The sequence below is a fragment of the Chiloscyllium punctatum genome, chromosome 6, assembly GCF_047496795.1.
Source record: "Chiloscyllium punctatum isolate Juve2018m chromosome 6, sChiPun1.3, whole genome shotgun sequence".
Taxonomy (NCBI): domain Eukaryota; kingdom Metazoa; phylum Chordata; class Chondrichthyes; order Orectolobiformes; family Hemiscylliidae; genus Chiloscyllium; species Chiloscyllium punctatum.
Window position 1 is genome coordinate 48,575,169 of NC_092744.1, and position 16,917 is coordinate 48,592,085.

Below are 16,917 nucleotides of genomic sequence, written 5' to 3' on the forward strand. Positions count from 1 at the left end.
CATTCAATGCCACCCTTTTCAAAAAGGTCAGAGGCTAGAAACACTTTTACTCAAATACATATAATTTGGTGTTACCTTTACATTTTCAGAATGTTTCTCTACAGTAAACTATGCAAAGGACAGTGTAGAACTTCGAAAAGATTGACACATTGCTGGAAGGAGTGGATAGAATGAAAATCAACATGAAGAATGATGAGGTGATTCACTTTGGTAGAAAGAACATGGAGAGACAATATGAAAGAAAGTGTCCATTTGAAAGAGTGTGCAGAAGTGGAGATGCCTGGTTGTATGGACATAAGATGACAGGACAACTGGAGACAATAAACAATAAAACATATAGTATCCCTGACTTTATTAAATGGGTTATAAAGAACAAGAGCAGGGAGGTTATGCTGGAGCACACTGACCCTCCATCAGAGACAAGATGTTGCTGACCCCCTCCTCTTCCTGCATTACCCCTTTTCCCCAATCATCTAGAATCTCCCCCATTTATATATTGAGTTATCCTCCTTCACAATTGTTGTTCCCATCACATCCAAGTAGGCTATCTTGAATCCTCACAATTGAGTTTCCCAACTTGCCTCTCACAGCAATCTGATAACCCCTCTTGACTCGAAGCAGACCAACACTGAGGACTGGTCATGAATATCCCCTTAACTAACTTCGATGGTTAGTCCTGCCTGATGAGAGATCAGACTTCAGACTGATTTCCTCGCAGCTCCCTGACAGACTTCCTGTGACTCCTTGAACTGGTTGCACTCAACTGACAGGGCTGACTGTGACATTAATGTACCCTTAAAAATTCATGTATTCTAGGATGTATAGCCCTAACATTTTATGGCAGGCTTAGCTTGGGGGCAAATACCATGACATTATACTATTGTAAGTCTTTCACTGCCAAATTACTCATATCTACAGTTTGACCTTTGGATGAGACAAGTAGCTCAAACCACAACATCCAGATTCACACATTTAACTGCAAATGGACATCTTCCAGAAATTGCTGTCCAATTTATTCTATTATAATGGTGAATCCTGACATATTATTATTAATTCAAAACTGGAACATCAGATTGTGTGTTAAAAATACGTGGAAAATGCAATGACAGGAGCTTATTATATCAGTCCAGATAACAACACCATGAGTTTTTGGTCATTGACTGGACTGCATTTCTTGCTTTAAATCTGGAAATTGGAAATCTACTTTTACAAATTGGGAAATACTAAACCAATATTGTTTTTCAGTATGTTTTATGATTCATTTCCACTTATGCACTTACTCTTAGTAAATGTATAAAAATATATAAACCCCTGTGTGCTCACTGACAGTGATTACAACTTAAAATATATTTAATGGATGAATTGCAGGGTAATTAATTTTTGTTTGAATGATCAATTTTTTAAAGCAGCTGTTCCATGTTATAATCAAAGCCCCAGGTCACTGCTACCAATATACTGTATTACGTCCATCATGAAAAAATATACTTTGGAGGAGATGAAGTTAGTCATCCAGTGTTCTGTATGTGCAGTTCAGCTGACTTTTGGTATTTTGCATTTTGAGAATAGTGAAAAGCAAAACATTTAAATATTCAAAGGTTCCATGAAAAATCTGTTTAATTAAAAATAGAATCCATAACCAATCGTACCTTGTATACATTTTGTATATAAACTGTATATTCCTCTGACAGTATCATACATTGCATTTTTTAAAATGTTAGTATTTTCCTATGAGCACTAATACAAATTTCAATCAAGTCTTGTAACTTGCTGAAACAGCATAATTATTGTAAGGTCAGTGGAGTTGTTGTTTGCTCATTTAACAGCATCTTTCCCTCCTGATCACTGAGTCAATAAACCCTAGTTGTGACTTAATTTAAACTGGCAAGTTACAAAAGTGATCACTCAATGATAAAATTTATCAAAAATATACACAGAATGACAAAATAACTTTTTTGCTATGCTGTAACAAACAAATCGAATTCAAATCAATTGTAACAATCCCTGTCCTCTGAAATATATGGTACATTTACCATAGAAATATATCAGAGTCTCTGATTCATGAAGTCTTCTTGTGTACAGATGCATCTCTCTTGATGCTATTCTGTCCTTTAATGGAGAAGGCTGGTACAAACTCAGTGCCTCAAGGCAGAACATATGTGTTACTAAAGAAAAAGTCAATTATTTAACTGAAATATACTCTATATCAACAGGAATGTGCTTTAAGGTCCCAGAAAAATAAGTTTGCCTGCTGTTGGTAATCTCCTCCACTTCTGGTAGTAGGCAGAACTTCATTTAATCTTACACCTTTTATAATTTTAGTTGAATTGTTCAAAACTGCCTCCTGAATGAATGTTGGCCAAGTTTCTTAAATATGGACTGAATTAAAAATAGTTCTGTCATTCCACTGAAATTATCTAGCAGGCGCAGTGGATACATCACCAACTCTGCATCCAGTATGGGTGAAATTTGAAGATTACCTCCCGTTAATCTTCACCCTCTACATTGGCGTTAAAGTAATTTTCCACAAGATGATTTGATCAATAACTAATGCCAGCATTTTACTGAGGAATCAAAGCCCTTAGCCTCTGGATTAAGAATTAAATGCAATGTTTTTCAGTTTTATCAGGGCTACACCATGTTTAAATATATATGGAAATAAGTCCTCTTTATCCTAATAGCTGAATGTTTTATCTTAGTTTAAATCACCTTTAGATTATTGTTTTCTCCTTATTCCGTCAATGTTTGTAAATCTGCTATTGAGGGTTGAATGCACCAGAAGTGATCCATACCGACCAGCTGTACCTGTAGCTGATAATCACAAGCTCTATTTTGAATTTTATACTGACAATTGGTTACAAAACATGCCCAATTTGCACTTCGTAAATTCATCTGCCCTTATCAGAGCTCCATATGGCATAAAGCTCTGTTTAACAATAATTTGATTAAAACAAGAGAAGAGAAACAAAGAGATTTCTTAAAATGCACTCTTGAAATTATTCCATTGGTTTACAGTGTATAGATGCTCAACATGATTGTGTGCAGTTCCTTTCTCTCTTATTTTAATGCAAGGATTCATTTGTAACACACCCACTAACTTTTTCCTACTAAGTATCACAGCATAATTTAAGAGCCAACATTTTAAACTCAGTAAGGTGAAAGATCACAGTAACTGTTTCTCCGTGAAGTGAGTTTGTCTATAGGTATCAGCAATTACTTGTAACCCAATAATGTTTCTGTAAGTCAAATCAACATTATTTACTGAAAAATAACATACTGCAGATGCTGGAAATCTGAAACAAATACAGAATGCTGCAGGATCTCAGCAGGTCTAATGGATTGAGAAATGTTGAGAGAAATGTTGAGAGTCCAGTGTGACTCTGAAGAAGACTGTTTCCCTCTCCACGGATGTTGACAAATCTGTTCAGTTTCTCCAACATCCTCTGTGTTTGTGGTCACTATTTACAATCTTTTTGGAATTACATCAGAAAAGCTTTCACATTCGTTCCTGATTTTCGATTAACCAATCAAAAATAGAAATTTCAGTGATTAGTTACTGATATATTCACATAAATATTTAATATTTTACTCAGTTTATCTTCCACTTTTATTTGCACAACCTCCTAATCATTGAGCCACCTGAATTGTGCATGATTCTTTGAACCAGAGGTTACATTTGCAGACAACTTGCTGCATCAAATTTAACTGAGATGTATGAAGCATATTTTTCTGTTTGTTTTTTTTAGAAAGATCAGAATCAAGAGTATAATCCGAAACCAAAAATACTGCCAGTTGTTTGGTGTTGTAATAAGGATTGGTGAGTTTTGGAAAACTCGCATGTTATTTAGATGACATAGATATACGTGTTATTTGCCAGTCAGGTCATTTTGTTAAACTATTACACCCTGTACCATTGGATTCATTTATCCTTTCAGTCTACTAAGTTACTATGTTTGTAAAAAACATTTTATAGGACCGTGAATTCAGGCCAATAACTGTGCATTAGCCTAAACTAAGAATTCATAACTTATTTGTCAAAGTACAGCCTCATATATTACAATTCTGCGCTGTTAAGTTTTAAATGAAGGAGCAGAACATCTCCTGGTGTTTATATATGTGAGGTGGTCTGAAGAGAACTCTTTTCACAGTTTTTGAAGAAAATCAAACTGATAGAACACCATTTCCAGCATCTTTAGTTTCACTTGAGCTGAAACATGTCATGTGACCTTTCAATTAATTAACAATTATGGAACACGTGTATTTCAAATTTAACTTAAGTTGATTATTTGGAAATTATGTTACAACTTTAAACTTTTCCTGCACATTAAAAGATAGGAGTACCACAGAAGCACAGTAAAGGATTAGGCATCAATCTGTCATAATAGTGAATAAAAATCATAATTCCATTGTTTTGCATTGTAAATCTTTCATAAGCCAGCATTTTGATTTACAAAATTAAATAGGTACCAAAGATTCAGTTTCTCAACATGCATTCAATTGTCAAAACATAATGGTTCAGCTATTTCAGAGAACATTACAACAATACATTCTGCAGATTAATCCAAAGAAAAGTTTTCATTTCTGTTCCATTTGACAGATTAAAAAATGAAGAGTGGTCACTGTTTTACATAAGGTATTTGTTTGTCACAAATTATATTTCCTTATGATATTATTCCACAGGTAGCAATGAATAATACTCTTATATACAAGATAACATACACCTCAATTTGAAAGGCACATTATGTTTAATAGCCTAATAAAACTCTAAGACTTTGTCAATTTCATTAATTGCCCATTTTGAAGGTAGCTTATAATGAAAATAATTAAGTGCTTATACAACATTCATTGGCTTCATTGCTCAGTCTGTTAATGGATTGAATGTATTATTTCCGTGAATGTGCATTTATTTTTCCAAATCTTTCCAATCAGACAGTTAACAACCTTAGAAGACTGGAAACATCTCATCATTTGATGATCAAGTTTCCACGTAATCATTATCAACAAGCATTGCATTATTACCCCAATTATTATCCTATCATTGCAAATAGATGGTAAAATGATTGGGCCCAATTTGAATTCTGTAAGTAAATATGTTTGAGTACCTGACTCAGTTGTTCACAAAAACCATTACTTATCAGTGAAGATAACCATTAAATAGATACTTTGTGCATTTGAAATTGGCCCCCATATATAATTCCGATTGTAAGTGGGTCCTTTGGTAAATTTATGTTTTTTTTTCAGTAATATATCTACCTCTGCAGAAGAAAATCTTCCACCCTCTATATTGCATATTTCTATTTCTAGAAGTCAGTTTGTTATTTTTGTATTTTGAATATTCTCAAACACATCCAAACCTGTCTTTAAGTAAACCTGAGCAGATCTAATGCTGCTCTGCACCATAGATATAATTTTGGTTAGAGTTTGGTTTGTCTTCTGAAGGTTGCAGTGGTTAACAGCTTCTTTCATGACAGAGAACTGACTTGATGACTCATTGAGATGATATAGAATATTTCTGAAACACAAATAATATATGCTAATTACTATAAAAATATCCAACATTAAAATATTTAAAATACATTGTGACCATGTTCTAAAAATTTCTACATTTTATAGAATATTTATTAGATTTGTAATAATAGAAATTGAAGTGTTTATGATGGACTGAGTGTTTCAGTGATTGTTTCTTTGAATCATTTAGAACTCACCATTATTTTTGGGTAAATCAGATAGCACCTTTAGCCAAGTCAAACACAGAAATTCAGATGACACTGCCCAAGATGTGCTACTCCTCTAAACTGCAGAAGTTACTTTTTTGTTGTCTGCCTCCCATTCAAATGCTTTGAACAATGTGGAAATTCCTATACTGACATCACAAATACAAATTAAATTTGGGACAATGCTTTAAGTTGAGTCTTGACTAAGCACTTTTCTAACTTTAACATTTAATTATTTTTAATTACTGCAATTATAAATATTTCCATGAATACTAATTCAGATCTTAATTGTTACTGGTGATTTTAACAACTGTCATTTTTGAAATCTTTTCATTTTTTTTCGATCTCTCCCATCACCCAGTCTATGTTTCCCTTTCTTATTTAGCATTTTGTACCTCATTTGACATTGATTTCATTACTCTGATAGTACTTCCTAGTTCAGACTCTGTGTTGCTCATTAACAATTCTTCCATGTGATTAATGTAAGAAATAGATAATTGTTTGCCCTGTTCACTCAATATAGAAAAGGGAGGAGCCTATGGTAGTTAAAATATCAGTTTAGTATAATATTGTAATAATTATTTGTGAATTGAAAATATATTTCTGATTGTTTAACAATTGATTCTGTTGGAGTAGGTGCCTTGGGACAACTATTACTTGTATTTCAAACGCAGAACTTTAAAATGATGTGTGAATATGGTTTGAAACTTGCTTTCAAGTACATAATACATGAATCAGGCAAACAAAGCAGGAACGTAAATTCTTCATTACATTTGTCATAAGCAAGTCAGAATTCAAGTGCTCATGCAAAATACTGCAGATGCTGGAAATCTGAAAGAGAACTGAAAATGCCAGAAATATTGTACTGGCATGTGTGAATGGGAACAGTATTCATGTTTAAAATCAATGATTTTTCATTCAAACTGAACTGTTCACTCCAATAACTTAGAAGTGAAAGTCAATTGGAAATATAGACGGTTAGCAATTGGAGAAGTTATGAAGACAACCTTCATTAAGTGATAGCCAACTCAGCATGATCAAAACTGTAAAAATCAAGATAGTTTTTCCATATTCTGTATCATAATACAGATGTCACATATTTTAGTGAAATGTATCATCTTGTTTGTAATATTTTTTATTTTTATTCAAATCAATTATTTGATCCCTTAATCAATGAGGTTCTGCTCAGCTCTAAATTACTTCCAGGTAAAATTGAAATAACAGATACATCAGCAAGCTTGTGGAAATAGAAACATGCAAGCAGACAGGAAAATGGCAAAACAACATAGATATTAAATTTGTGCCTTTTTGTAGGTGAAATCACAATATTAGAAATCTACATGTGAACAATGACTAAGACAGTTCCCTTACTTAATTTTATAAACTTAAAACCAGGACATTCTAAAACCTCTGCATTAATTAATGGTCTCAAATTATTTTTTAAAACTGTTAAAATATTACTAGCTTGAATCTCGTGTATCACCACCCATGTAACACCATTAAATAAAATCAAACAAACAAAATATTTCCACATGCTCCATAAAATTCTATCCATTTGGTTGTGTTTTATAGTTTTTGTTATTAGACTGTTTGACCATGTGTGAATCTGCCATATTGATGCAATATGTGATTATCAGTGTGGGATTTAGGATCTCTGATTTCTACACCAAGCAGCTCTTTAAGCTGACACAGGAGAAAATCAGGCTGTTCAGTGACCAAAAGACCATAAGATGCAGGAGCAGATTTAGGCCATTCAACCCATTGACTCTGCCGTGCCATTCAATGAGATAGTGGGTAATCTGATAATCCTCAACTCCACTTTCTTGCCTTATCCTCATAAGAAGTTTGTTGTTGGAGGATAGATTACATTGAATGAGAGGGGTTCTCAGTGAAGTGTATAAAATACTGACAGGGCTGGACAGACTGGATGCAGAGAAGGTGTTTTCCTGGCCAAGAGCTCATGAGCACGGGGTCACGGTCTCAGTTCTGATGAACAGTCACCAGACTTGCAATGTTAACTACTTTCTTCTCACAGATGCTGCCAAACCTGCTGAGTTTCTCCAGCAATTTCTGTTTTTGCCTAGGTCTCAGGATAGAGATCATTTCAGAATGAGATGAGGAGAAATCTCTTTATTTGTAGAGGTGGTGAGCCTGTGGAATTATCTACCACAGAAAACTATGGAAGTGAAATTGTTTAATATAGTTTAGAAAAAAGTAGATTTCTATAAGGTAAAGGTAGACAACTAAGCAGCACACGGTCAGCAAGGAGAGATCATAACAAGAGTGAAACACATCCTGAGTGAGTATATAATTCAGGGAATTTGGAGACAGCGTGAAAATAGAACTGGTAAATATTACTTTCTTTGTTTTAAAAGTTTAAAAATCAGTAGTCTGGTTAAAAGGTCAACTGACTAAGGGAAAGTTATGAGTCTATCACCTGAAGCCTGAATAGGGCTTCAATAGGTATGATTTGCTTTTGAAGCTTAACTAGTGAGAGTCATCTCAACTCAAATTAAGAGGGGACCTATTGAAAACACATGACCTGTTAACTGCATCAGGAAGGAGAAATTACATCAAGCGTGAGACACAGCCCGAGAGAGTAAATACCTTGGGGACTTTGGAGGCAGTGTAAGCATTCGGTGTAATGGGAAGGGGTGCTTTTTCTCCTGGCTTGTAGTTTGTAAGGTTTTCTTAACAGGATGAAATAAGGTGTAGAATCAGGGACCCAGCACAAAATAGTGACATCACAGGAAAACCATAATTTCATTAGTTGGTAATAGCTACTCGTTTAACTATTTATTAAATGTTACTTGCAAATTGAAGGTAAATTGGTGAAATATTTATAGATTTATAAACTAAAAGACCAGTAAGGATTTTTAAAAAATCAAATTAAGAACAAGCAAGTAAAATAGAGATGCAGGGCCAAGCAGACTGTCATAACTGTATGATGTGGGAGCTGGGGGACCTAATTGTGTTTCATTGTGATCACATCTGTTGTGAGTGTTGGTTGCTTGAGGAACTCCAGCTCAGAATTGATGAGCTGCAGTCTGAGCATCAAACACTGTGACACGTCAAAGGAGGAGAAAAGAGTTACTTAGTCTGTGTTTCAGAAAGTAGTCACACCCCTTAGATTAACTATCTCAAATTTGGTTAGTGGCCAAGGATATAAAGATGTGACTATTGGGTGGGAGGAGACGGATTTAAAGAGAAGCTGAAGAGCAACTTTTTCACACACAGGGTGAATTGTATGTGGAATGAATTGCCAGAGGAAGTGGTAGGTGCAGGTACAGTTACAACATTGAAAAGAAATTAGGACAAATATATCAAAAGGAAAGCTTTAGAGTGATATGGGCCAAAAGCAGACAAATGGGATTAGTTTAGTTTAGGGAAACATGGTGGGCATGGACAAGTTGGACCAAAATGACTGTGTTTCGTACCATGTGGCTCTAGTGTTAATGAAGCAGAAGGACTTGGAAGAGGAGAGTGGGCAAAGAAGTGATGGAATACAATGTGGGAAAGTGTGTGGTTATGCATTTGACAGGAAAAAAAAGGCAGAGACTGGATTCTAAACTAATGAGGGCTTCAGAAATCTGAAGTACAAAGGGACTGGACTCTTAGTTCAGGCTTCTCTTAAGGTTAATATGCAGGTTTAGTTAGCGTTTAGGAAAGCAAATACAATGTTAGCATTTATTTCAAGAGGGCTGGAATATAGAAACAAAGATATATTGCTGAAGCTGAGAGGGGGTCTGGTCAGAGTATTGTGAGCAGTTTTGGGCCTCCTTTCGACGGAAGGATATGTTGGCTTTGGAGGGGTTCAAGAGGAGGATTTCAAGAATGATCCCAGGAATAAAAGGCTTGTGATAAGAGGAGTAATTGAGGACTGTGGGTCTGTACTCAATGGAGATTAAAAGGAAAAGGGGGATCTGATTGAAACTTATAGAATACTGAGAGGCCTGGATAAAGTGGAGATGGAGAAGATGTTTCCACTAGTAAGAGCAACTACGACATGACGGCACAGCTTAAGCATGAAGAGGCAACACTACTTAGAACTGAGATGAGGAATTTCTTTCTTTAGCCAGAGGATGGTGAATCTATGAAACTCATTGCCACAGAGGGTGGTGGAGGGTAAGTAAGAGTGTATTTAAGACAGAGATAGGTTCTTGATTAGCAATGGGACCAAAGAACAGGGTTGAGAAACGTATCAATCACGATAGAATGGTGGAGCAGACTCAATGTGCCAAATGACCTAATACTGCTCCTATATCTTATGGTGTTATTAAAGGGAGAAGGTCTGATAAAGCTACAAAAGTATCAATTGGCTGAATGGCTTATTCCTGCTCTGATTTTCTAAGCTGTCACTTTGTTCCTTGAAGACATCTCAGTGCTGCTCCCCAAACTCTATGTCTGAGCTACCGAAAGAAACATTTACTTCCTGTTTAAGACTTCCAGTGCTTATAGTTGCAGTAGCTATTAACCCAGTTAGTGAGAACAAATGAAGTGTGCATTTGTAACATACATATTTCTAATGTTATTAATTTTATGATGGCTTGGATATTGTGTGCTAATATTTTTGATAACTCTTACAACTCTTGCTAATAAATATTTGCTAATTCTTGATTATAAGTGGAGCTATCTATGTGGAAATGTATTAGTTGAGTAACTGTGAGGTTAGACGTTCACCATTTGTAAAAAAATTACTTCCCTTTTAAAGCTAAAGTCATGGCTAATAATTCTTGTTCCAAATTATATGAAAACATAATACACAGCAACCAACCATAAGAACCACCATGCAGTGTAGGGCTCAAAGTAAATGGGGACAAGGAGGGCAAATTCATCATGAAACACCAAAACATGCAGGAAATCTCTATCTCAGTGAAATCATCCCATTCATTACATCAGAGTTTGTGCGTGTCTCTCACTCTCGCTCGCTCATATGTTTCTCCAAACCCAGGTAGAATTCTATCTGCATTTGCTGCTGATAAGTTCACTGGCCTTTCAGAACCAAACGTGGGAGAAAGTTAGTGTGTTTAGAGTGAAGGCTTTATTTGTGTAAAAGTATGTGTTGGTTCTTTTGGGGGGCAAAAGAAACTTATTGCCTCTGTTGCTAATCCATGCCTGCTGTCTTGTGTAAAAACATATTTTAATTTCTAAAATTAATACTGTTGTGCTATGGGCTTTGCATTTGAAAAGCAATAATGATTATTGAGGATATTAATGAATTTATTTGATTTTGCACAAGTTTAAATCACCTATGTACCAACAAAAATACAGAAGGTATTGTTACTACATGACTGCATCACTTAATAGAGATAGTGAGAAGGAAAAATGAACCTCTAAAAACCAAAATAAAATCCCCTGAAAAATCAAAAATAAACTTTGAGGAAAATCTCCAGAACGGCACTGAAAAAAAATAATGTGGCCCCTAATGAAGTGCATAATCACTATTTCAAAAATTATCCCTTTATGCTAAAGATGTAACCACTGAAAAATATTATTTTTATCGGATAAAGTGATAATATTTTAACATATCAGCTGCGAGAGAAGAATATTATATGACACTGTGAATGGAATGTTATGGACCAGCTCGTATCACCTGCAAATACATCAAAGAGTTAGCCTAGTTCTTAATTTTTATCTTATTTAAAGACAAGTGTAAGGTGATGTGTTCCAGATGTAATTCGATTCGTCTTTAAGCAAAATACACTTTATTCTTACATCCAGTTATAAACAAAAGAAAGAAGAATTGGTATAATTTTAACTCTATTGGAAAATGTAACAGAATAATAAATTATTTAAATTACAAACATCAACTGTCCCAAGTACTTCCAAATAAACCTGTTGGACTATAATCTGGGTTTTGTATGATTTTTAACTTCGTCCCAATGTAGTAACATCCCATAAATTCACCCTTGGCAAAGGCACAGTCAGTAACACAGATTGCGTTTCATGTGCAATTCTGGCAACAGTGAGAGATAATTCTGGTAGAGAGAGAGAGAGAGAGACACACAGCTTCCACAGCCAACTTGAAAATCCCAACAACTGCTAAACTAAAACCCTGGTTCTGTGTGAGCCTGCCTCTCCCCATTCGTACTGCTTCTATTAGTCTAACTTTTTAAAACAAAATCCCAAAGGTTTCACAAGCTGTTTACTTTATTGGCTGCGAATAGACAGCTCTCTACCTATGGTTCAAAACCTCTCTTCAAGAAAAAAAACAGGACAAAATATATCTCGTAAAAGCCGTTTTATTGTCAAAGGAAGAACAAGCACACACACAAGTCCTACAGTATAAAATGCTTTTCATCTTTATGTTAAAACACAGCTGCAAAGGAAAATGTTCTGATAGTGGAACAAAGAGTTTTTCTATGACAATGTGCTCAACATTGTAAGCAAGAAGGATATCTCTCATAAATGTACTATGGACTGTTAGTGAGCTTTCACACTGAAAAGGTAGCGAGTTGACTTCATGTTTCTCAAACAATGCAACAGTTTCTTCACAGTCTGCCACATAAGAGTGCTATGGGTGCCATTTTAACCTTACTGCTCTGATAATAGTCAAATGAGTAGGCTGCTAATGTTGACTTAGCCACTAACATATGACCCTCAATCCTGTCATACTCCTTTTTTTAATCTAATCAATTGTGAAAGGCACTCAAAACGTCCTTTAAATCTTCCCTTTCAGTGTACCTGGAGAGCAAAAGCAAGAAAACTCCCCAAGACCTCATGCTCCAAAATTCTCTTTCTTGGTCGATCCTCGTCTTAAACTCCACAACTGGAAGAAGAAATTTTACCTTATTCAACCTTTCAAAATACTGCTTAAATATCTAAGAATAATGAAACAAAAATCTCCAGCAATAATAATTCCAGTTTTTAGCCTTGAAGGAAGTGTAGAATAGATTTAGCATTGCAATACCAAGGACTGAAAGCTCAACTTAGGAGGAAAGATCACAAAAGTTATGAATCCCAGCTCTGATCTAGGGTCACAGACTTGAAACAATGGGTGGAATTTTCCTAAAGTCTGAACAAAACTGGCAATGGTGAGAAGTTTGGAGTAATATGGTTGAGATAAACTAATGAGATTCTCGATATTGAGAAAATAAAGTTTGAGTTTCTATCTCAAAATTCCAATGGCTAACAGAGTAAAAGTGGTGAAGGACCCTATTTCCATATATTTGCATCTCATTACTAGCTTATGGTTCCACAGATCTATGCAGTTTGCTATTCTTTCAGATGTTGGTGAGAAACTAGGTAGCACCAACTTGAAAGTCTGCGCAGTTAGCAAGTAGCTCACTAACCTCTTCTCTGGGCCTCCCTTTTATTTCCCAACAATCCATGGTAGACTCCATGGGCAGCAGTTGCCGACATCTTCCACCCACGGGTGTCAGCATCAACAAAACATCGGCATTACCACATCCTCACAACACATCTTGAAGTAACTCAGAAGATTTTACCTTTGCATTTTGGAGCTCATCAACACCTTACATTGTAATGCTGCCACCAGGTCATTCTACACGCAGGAACACCATAACCCCCTCATGCATTAGAACACAGTGTTTTTAAGAGCTCTTAGCTTGCTCTCTCAGCACTCATTCACTTTATGTTTCCTTTGAGACTCTCAGCATTTTTGCCTGCCTTATCTTGCATTTTAACATGCTGCCACATTATTCAGACTCAAAATGGTCTGCTTTGACTTGCCTTCGGCACAGACAGAAAGCCAGGTAGCTCTGCATTGCCAGATTGCCAGCACTGAACAGTCAAGAGAGCTGACATATTTCTGTATGGTACCATGTTCTATCAATGTCACACTTACAGTATGTGTTAGCAGCTTCCATGGTAAAAGAATATGCTTCAAACAAACGGTTGTTCCTGAAAGTCTATGGGGAGTAGTCCTTAGTCGAGTGAAAGGATCTATATCATTCCAGCAGTTGGCCATGATCATCAGTGTTTGGTGCAACCGGTGTTTAAGGAGCTGCATTATTCCAGTCCAAGGTTTAGGCCACAGTCAATCCTGCAGGGGAGCTGGACAGAAATCAGTCAGTGGGCTCTGTCATGCTCAGTCAGGGCTGTCCTCTCAAAGTGGCCCTGGGCATGTGACAAGGTATTTCCTGCAGGTTTGTGTAGTAAAGGTGAAGGGGAATTATCAGGGGTAGTGCTCCATTGGGGAAAGTGAGATGCTTAGGTGTGTGGTTTGGAGCCAGTATGTTGGGCTGTAGAGGGGACAATGACTGCGAAAAGCAGGAACTCCAGATATGATGGTGGGAGCTGATCAGAGCTTTGGAGATCCTAGGAGATTGGGAGTGGGGAGAACTTTTGGAGGTCATTTTGTTTTGATGAGGTCACTGGTGGACAGAGGATAACTATGTTGGGCAAGACTGTGTGGAAGGACTGTGACTGAGCTGAAAAAGCTGATGAGGTCTCTGGGGACTGATATTTTTGTAAGGTCAGGAACGCAGTGAATAACTGACAGAGCCAGCACCTCACTCACACGAACAGATCTGGAAACCCACCAAAGATCAACTGTGCAATAAAAACAAAAATAGCTCTCAGCAAACTGAGTAGCAGAGTAAGTTTGCTTTAATTTGTTTGTGGGAACAGGGTCCATTGGTGAGGTTGTGCAGGCCTTCAAGGGCCCATTTCATTAATTTGGCACTCATAGATTTAACTGACACACATTCACCTAAATATGCAGTTCATGCATTCACCAACAATAAAGATGAAAAATCCTGGCCACAAGCATTCTTGACCGTGTCAATGATAACCACAAATTAGTTCCATTAATTACAGAATTAATCACAGGCAAACTGCAAAGTGTCACTTGCAGTCAACAAATCCCAAACACGTTTCTAAGGTCTCACAGGCTACATAATGGAACAAGAGATGCCTCCCTGCCACATTGAATTGTAAGTATATCAGAACATGAAATGGTGTGTTCTCTTGGGTGTTTGTGTAGAGGTGGGGGTGGGGCAAGGCTGGAGTAACTTACTATAGTTATAATCTTCTCCTGCATTGGTACCACATGACATACAAATAAGTAAGAAGAAATATGTCAGAGATCCATGTAGAGGTACCTCATGGCTCACCTTGTCAGAGGTCTCTATGTCCTACCATATTGATTCCTGTTATAAAGTTTAATTTAGGTCTACTGTAGTTACTGATGAGTTACATCACTGAGAACTGTATTGTCTCTTTAATATTCCCCACATTGGTTGACTGCAGCTGTTCTGAATGGATCCGGAAACAACAGAGGTTATAGTCACTGTCACAGCCATATAAAAATGGTGTAAAGAAAGTAGTCATAAAGTCAGAGTATTACAGAATGGAAAGAGGTCACTTGACCCATCATGTTCATGCTGGTCATCAAGCACCTATCTACTCTCATCCCTTTTCCCAGGAGTTGGTCCATAATCTCATGTGCTACAGTGTTTCAAGTATTCATCTGACTACTACTTGTGTGTAGTGATGATTAACACCACTATCACACTTTCAGGCACAGTGTGATACTAACCACTCTGGATGAAGATGTTTCTCCTTAAAACTCTCAAAACTTGCTGCCCTTTACCTTTAATCTAAGCTCCATGGCATTGGATCCCTCTGAGAGAAAACGTTTGTATGTATCAACTATATTTTTGCTTGCCAACTTCGTGTATACCTCAAACAAGCCCCCCTTTGCCTTCTCTTCTCAGCACACCTAGTCACCCTTCAGCCCAAGCAATGTCCTGATGAATCTCTCCTGCACCCTCTCAAGTGCAATCACATCCTTCCTACAATGTGTAATCACAACTGCACACAGTCTGCCAGCCGTAGCCCAAATAATATTATATACAGCTCCATTATAAACTCCTTGCTAGACCTTGTACTCCATACAAAGTATAAAGGCAAGTAACCCATTTGCTTTCTTAACAACCCAACCAGCTGCCCTGTTGCCTTTAATGAGCTATGTACATGCACACCAAGGTCCTGTTGATCGTAAGCACTACCCAAGGTCCAACAATTCAACAATGACATCCTTGCCTTGTTAGTCCTCCCAAAATGCATCACCTCACACTTTTCAGGATTAAATGCCATGTGCATTTGTCCAGGCCATCTGACCAGCCTGAATACATCTTCCTATAATTTAAAGCTTTCCTCTGATCCTGCAGTACACCACTTGACACAGGCTCCCAGTCACAAAAACAACCTCGTACCTGTACCTTCTGCCACTAAGTTCATTTTGGATCCACTTTGCCAAATAGCCTTGGATGCCAAGGGCTCCCATCTTCTTGACCAGTCTCCTTTGCAAAAATTTGTCAAAAGCCTTACTGAAGTCTATATGGACTGAGCAACCCTCATCCACACTCCTACTGATCTCCTCAAGAAAATCAATCTAATTTGTAAGACATGATACCCCACCCCCACCCCACCCTAAACAAAACTATGCTGACTATGCTTGATTTAAACCTTATCTCTCTAGGTGGAGACACAATTTCTGCAAAATGTTTTGGAAATTTCTTTCCGAATTTTTCCCCACCACTAATGTTAGACTCACTGGCCTATCGTTCCTTAGTTTGTCGCTGCCACCCTTCTGGAATGTTGAACCAACTAAGTGTCTCACAAGCTGCTGGCATGTTTCTAGTGTCTGGACAGTCACTGAATGTTATAGCTCCTCCCTTGCCTCCCAAAGTAGCCTAAGAAACATCTAATCTGAGCCTGGGGATTTATCCAATTACAAACCTGTTACCTCCTCTTGACCGCTGATTTGTTCAAGTCTATCACAATCCTAATTTCTCTACTGAGATAATTCTTCTTGATAGTGAATACCGATACAAAATAGTTACCTAAAAGCTCATCTACATCTTCTAGTTCCACACAAATATCACCATCTGGTTCCTAATGGGGTCTATTCTTTCCCTGTTTATTCTCTTGCCTTCAATATGCTTATAAAATGCCTTTGTATTTTCTTTTATTTACCGAGCACTGTTTTCTCACACTTCTCCTTCATTCTCCTATTTTATTTAAGTAACCCTCTGCACTTCTCATACGTCTCTTGGGTTTCTACTGATTTCAGCCAACAATATCAATTATAAGCTTTCCTCTTTCTCTTTATCCAATTGTGTGCATTCCCTGACATCTAGGGTTCCCTGCACTTGTTTGCTCCCTCATTGATCTTTCAACTATTTTCCTTATAAGTGTCTCCCAATGCTCAGATGTAGATTTTTCTGCGAGTAGCAAT

The 16,917-nt window shown here is 36.9% G+C and overlaps 1 protein-coding gene across 8 annotated transcripts in view; it reads right to left on the minus strand.

The window, feature by feature from the left end:
* Nucleotides 1-1,596: 1,596 nt before the first annotated feature.
* The window catches only part of LOC140478939 (inactive N-acetylated-alpha-linked acidic dipeptidase-like protein 2), a 950,375-nt gene continuing 935,054 nt past the window's right edge, over nucleotides 1,597-16,917 (minus strand). For all 8 annotated transcript variants that reach the window (XM_072572597.1, XM_072572592.1, XM_072572595.1 and 5 more), the window contains one exon: nucleotides 1,597-5,509. In XM_072572597.1, the coding sequence (XP_072428698.1) occupies nucleotides 5,305-5,509 (205 nt within the window). In that variant the 3' untranslated portion in view covers nucleotides 1,597-5,304. The remainder of the gene's footprint in view (nucleotides 5,510-16,917) is intronic.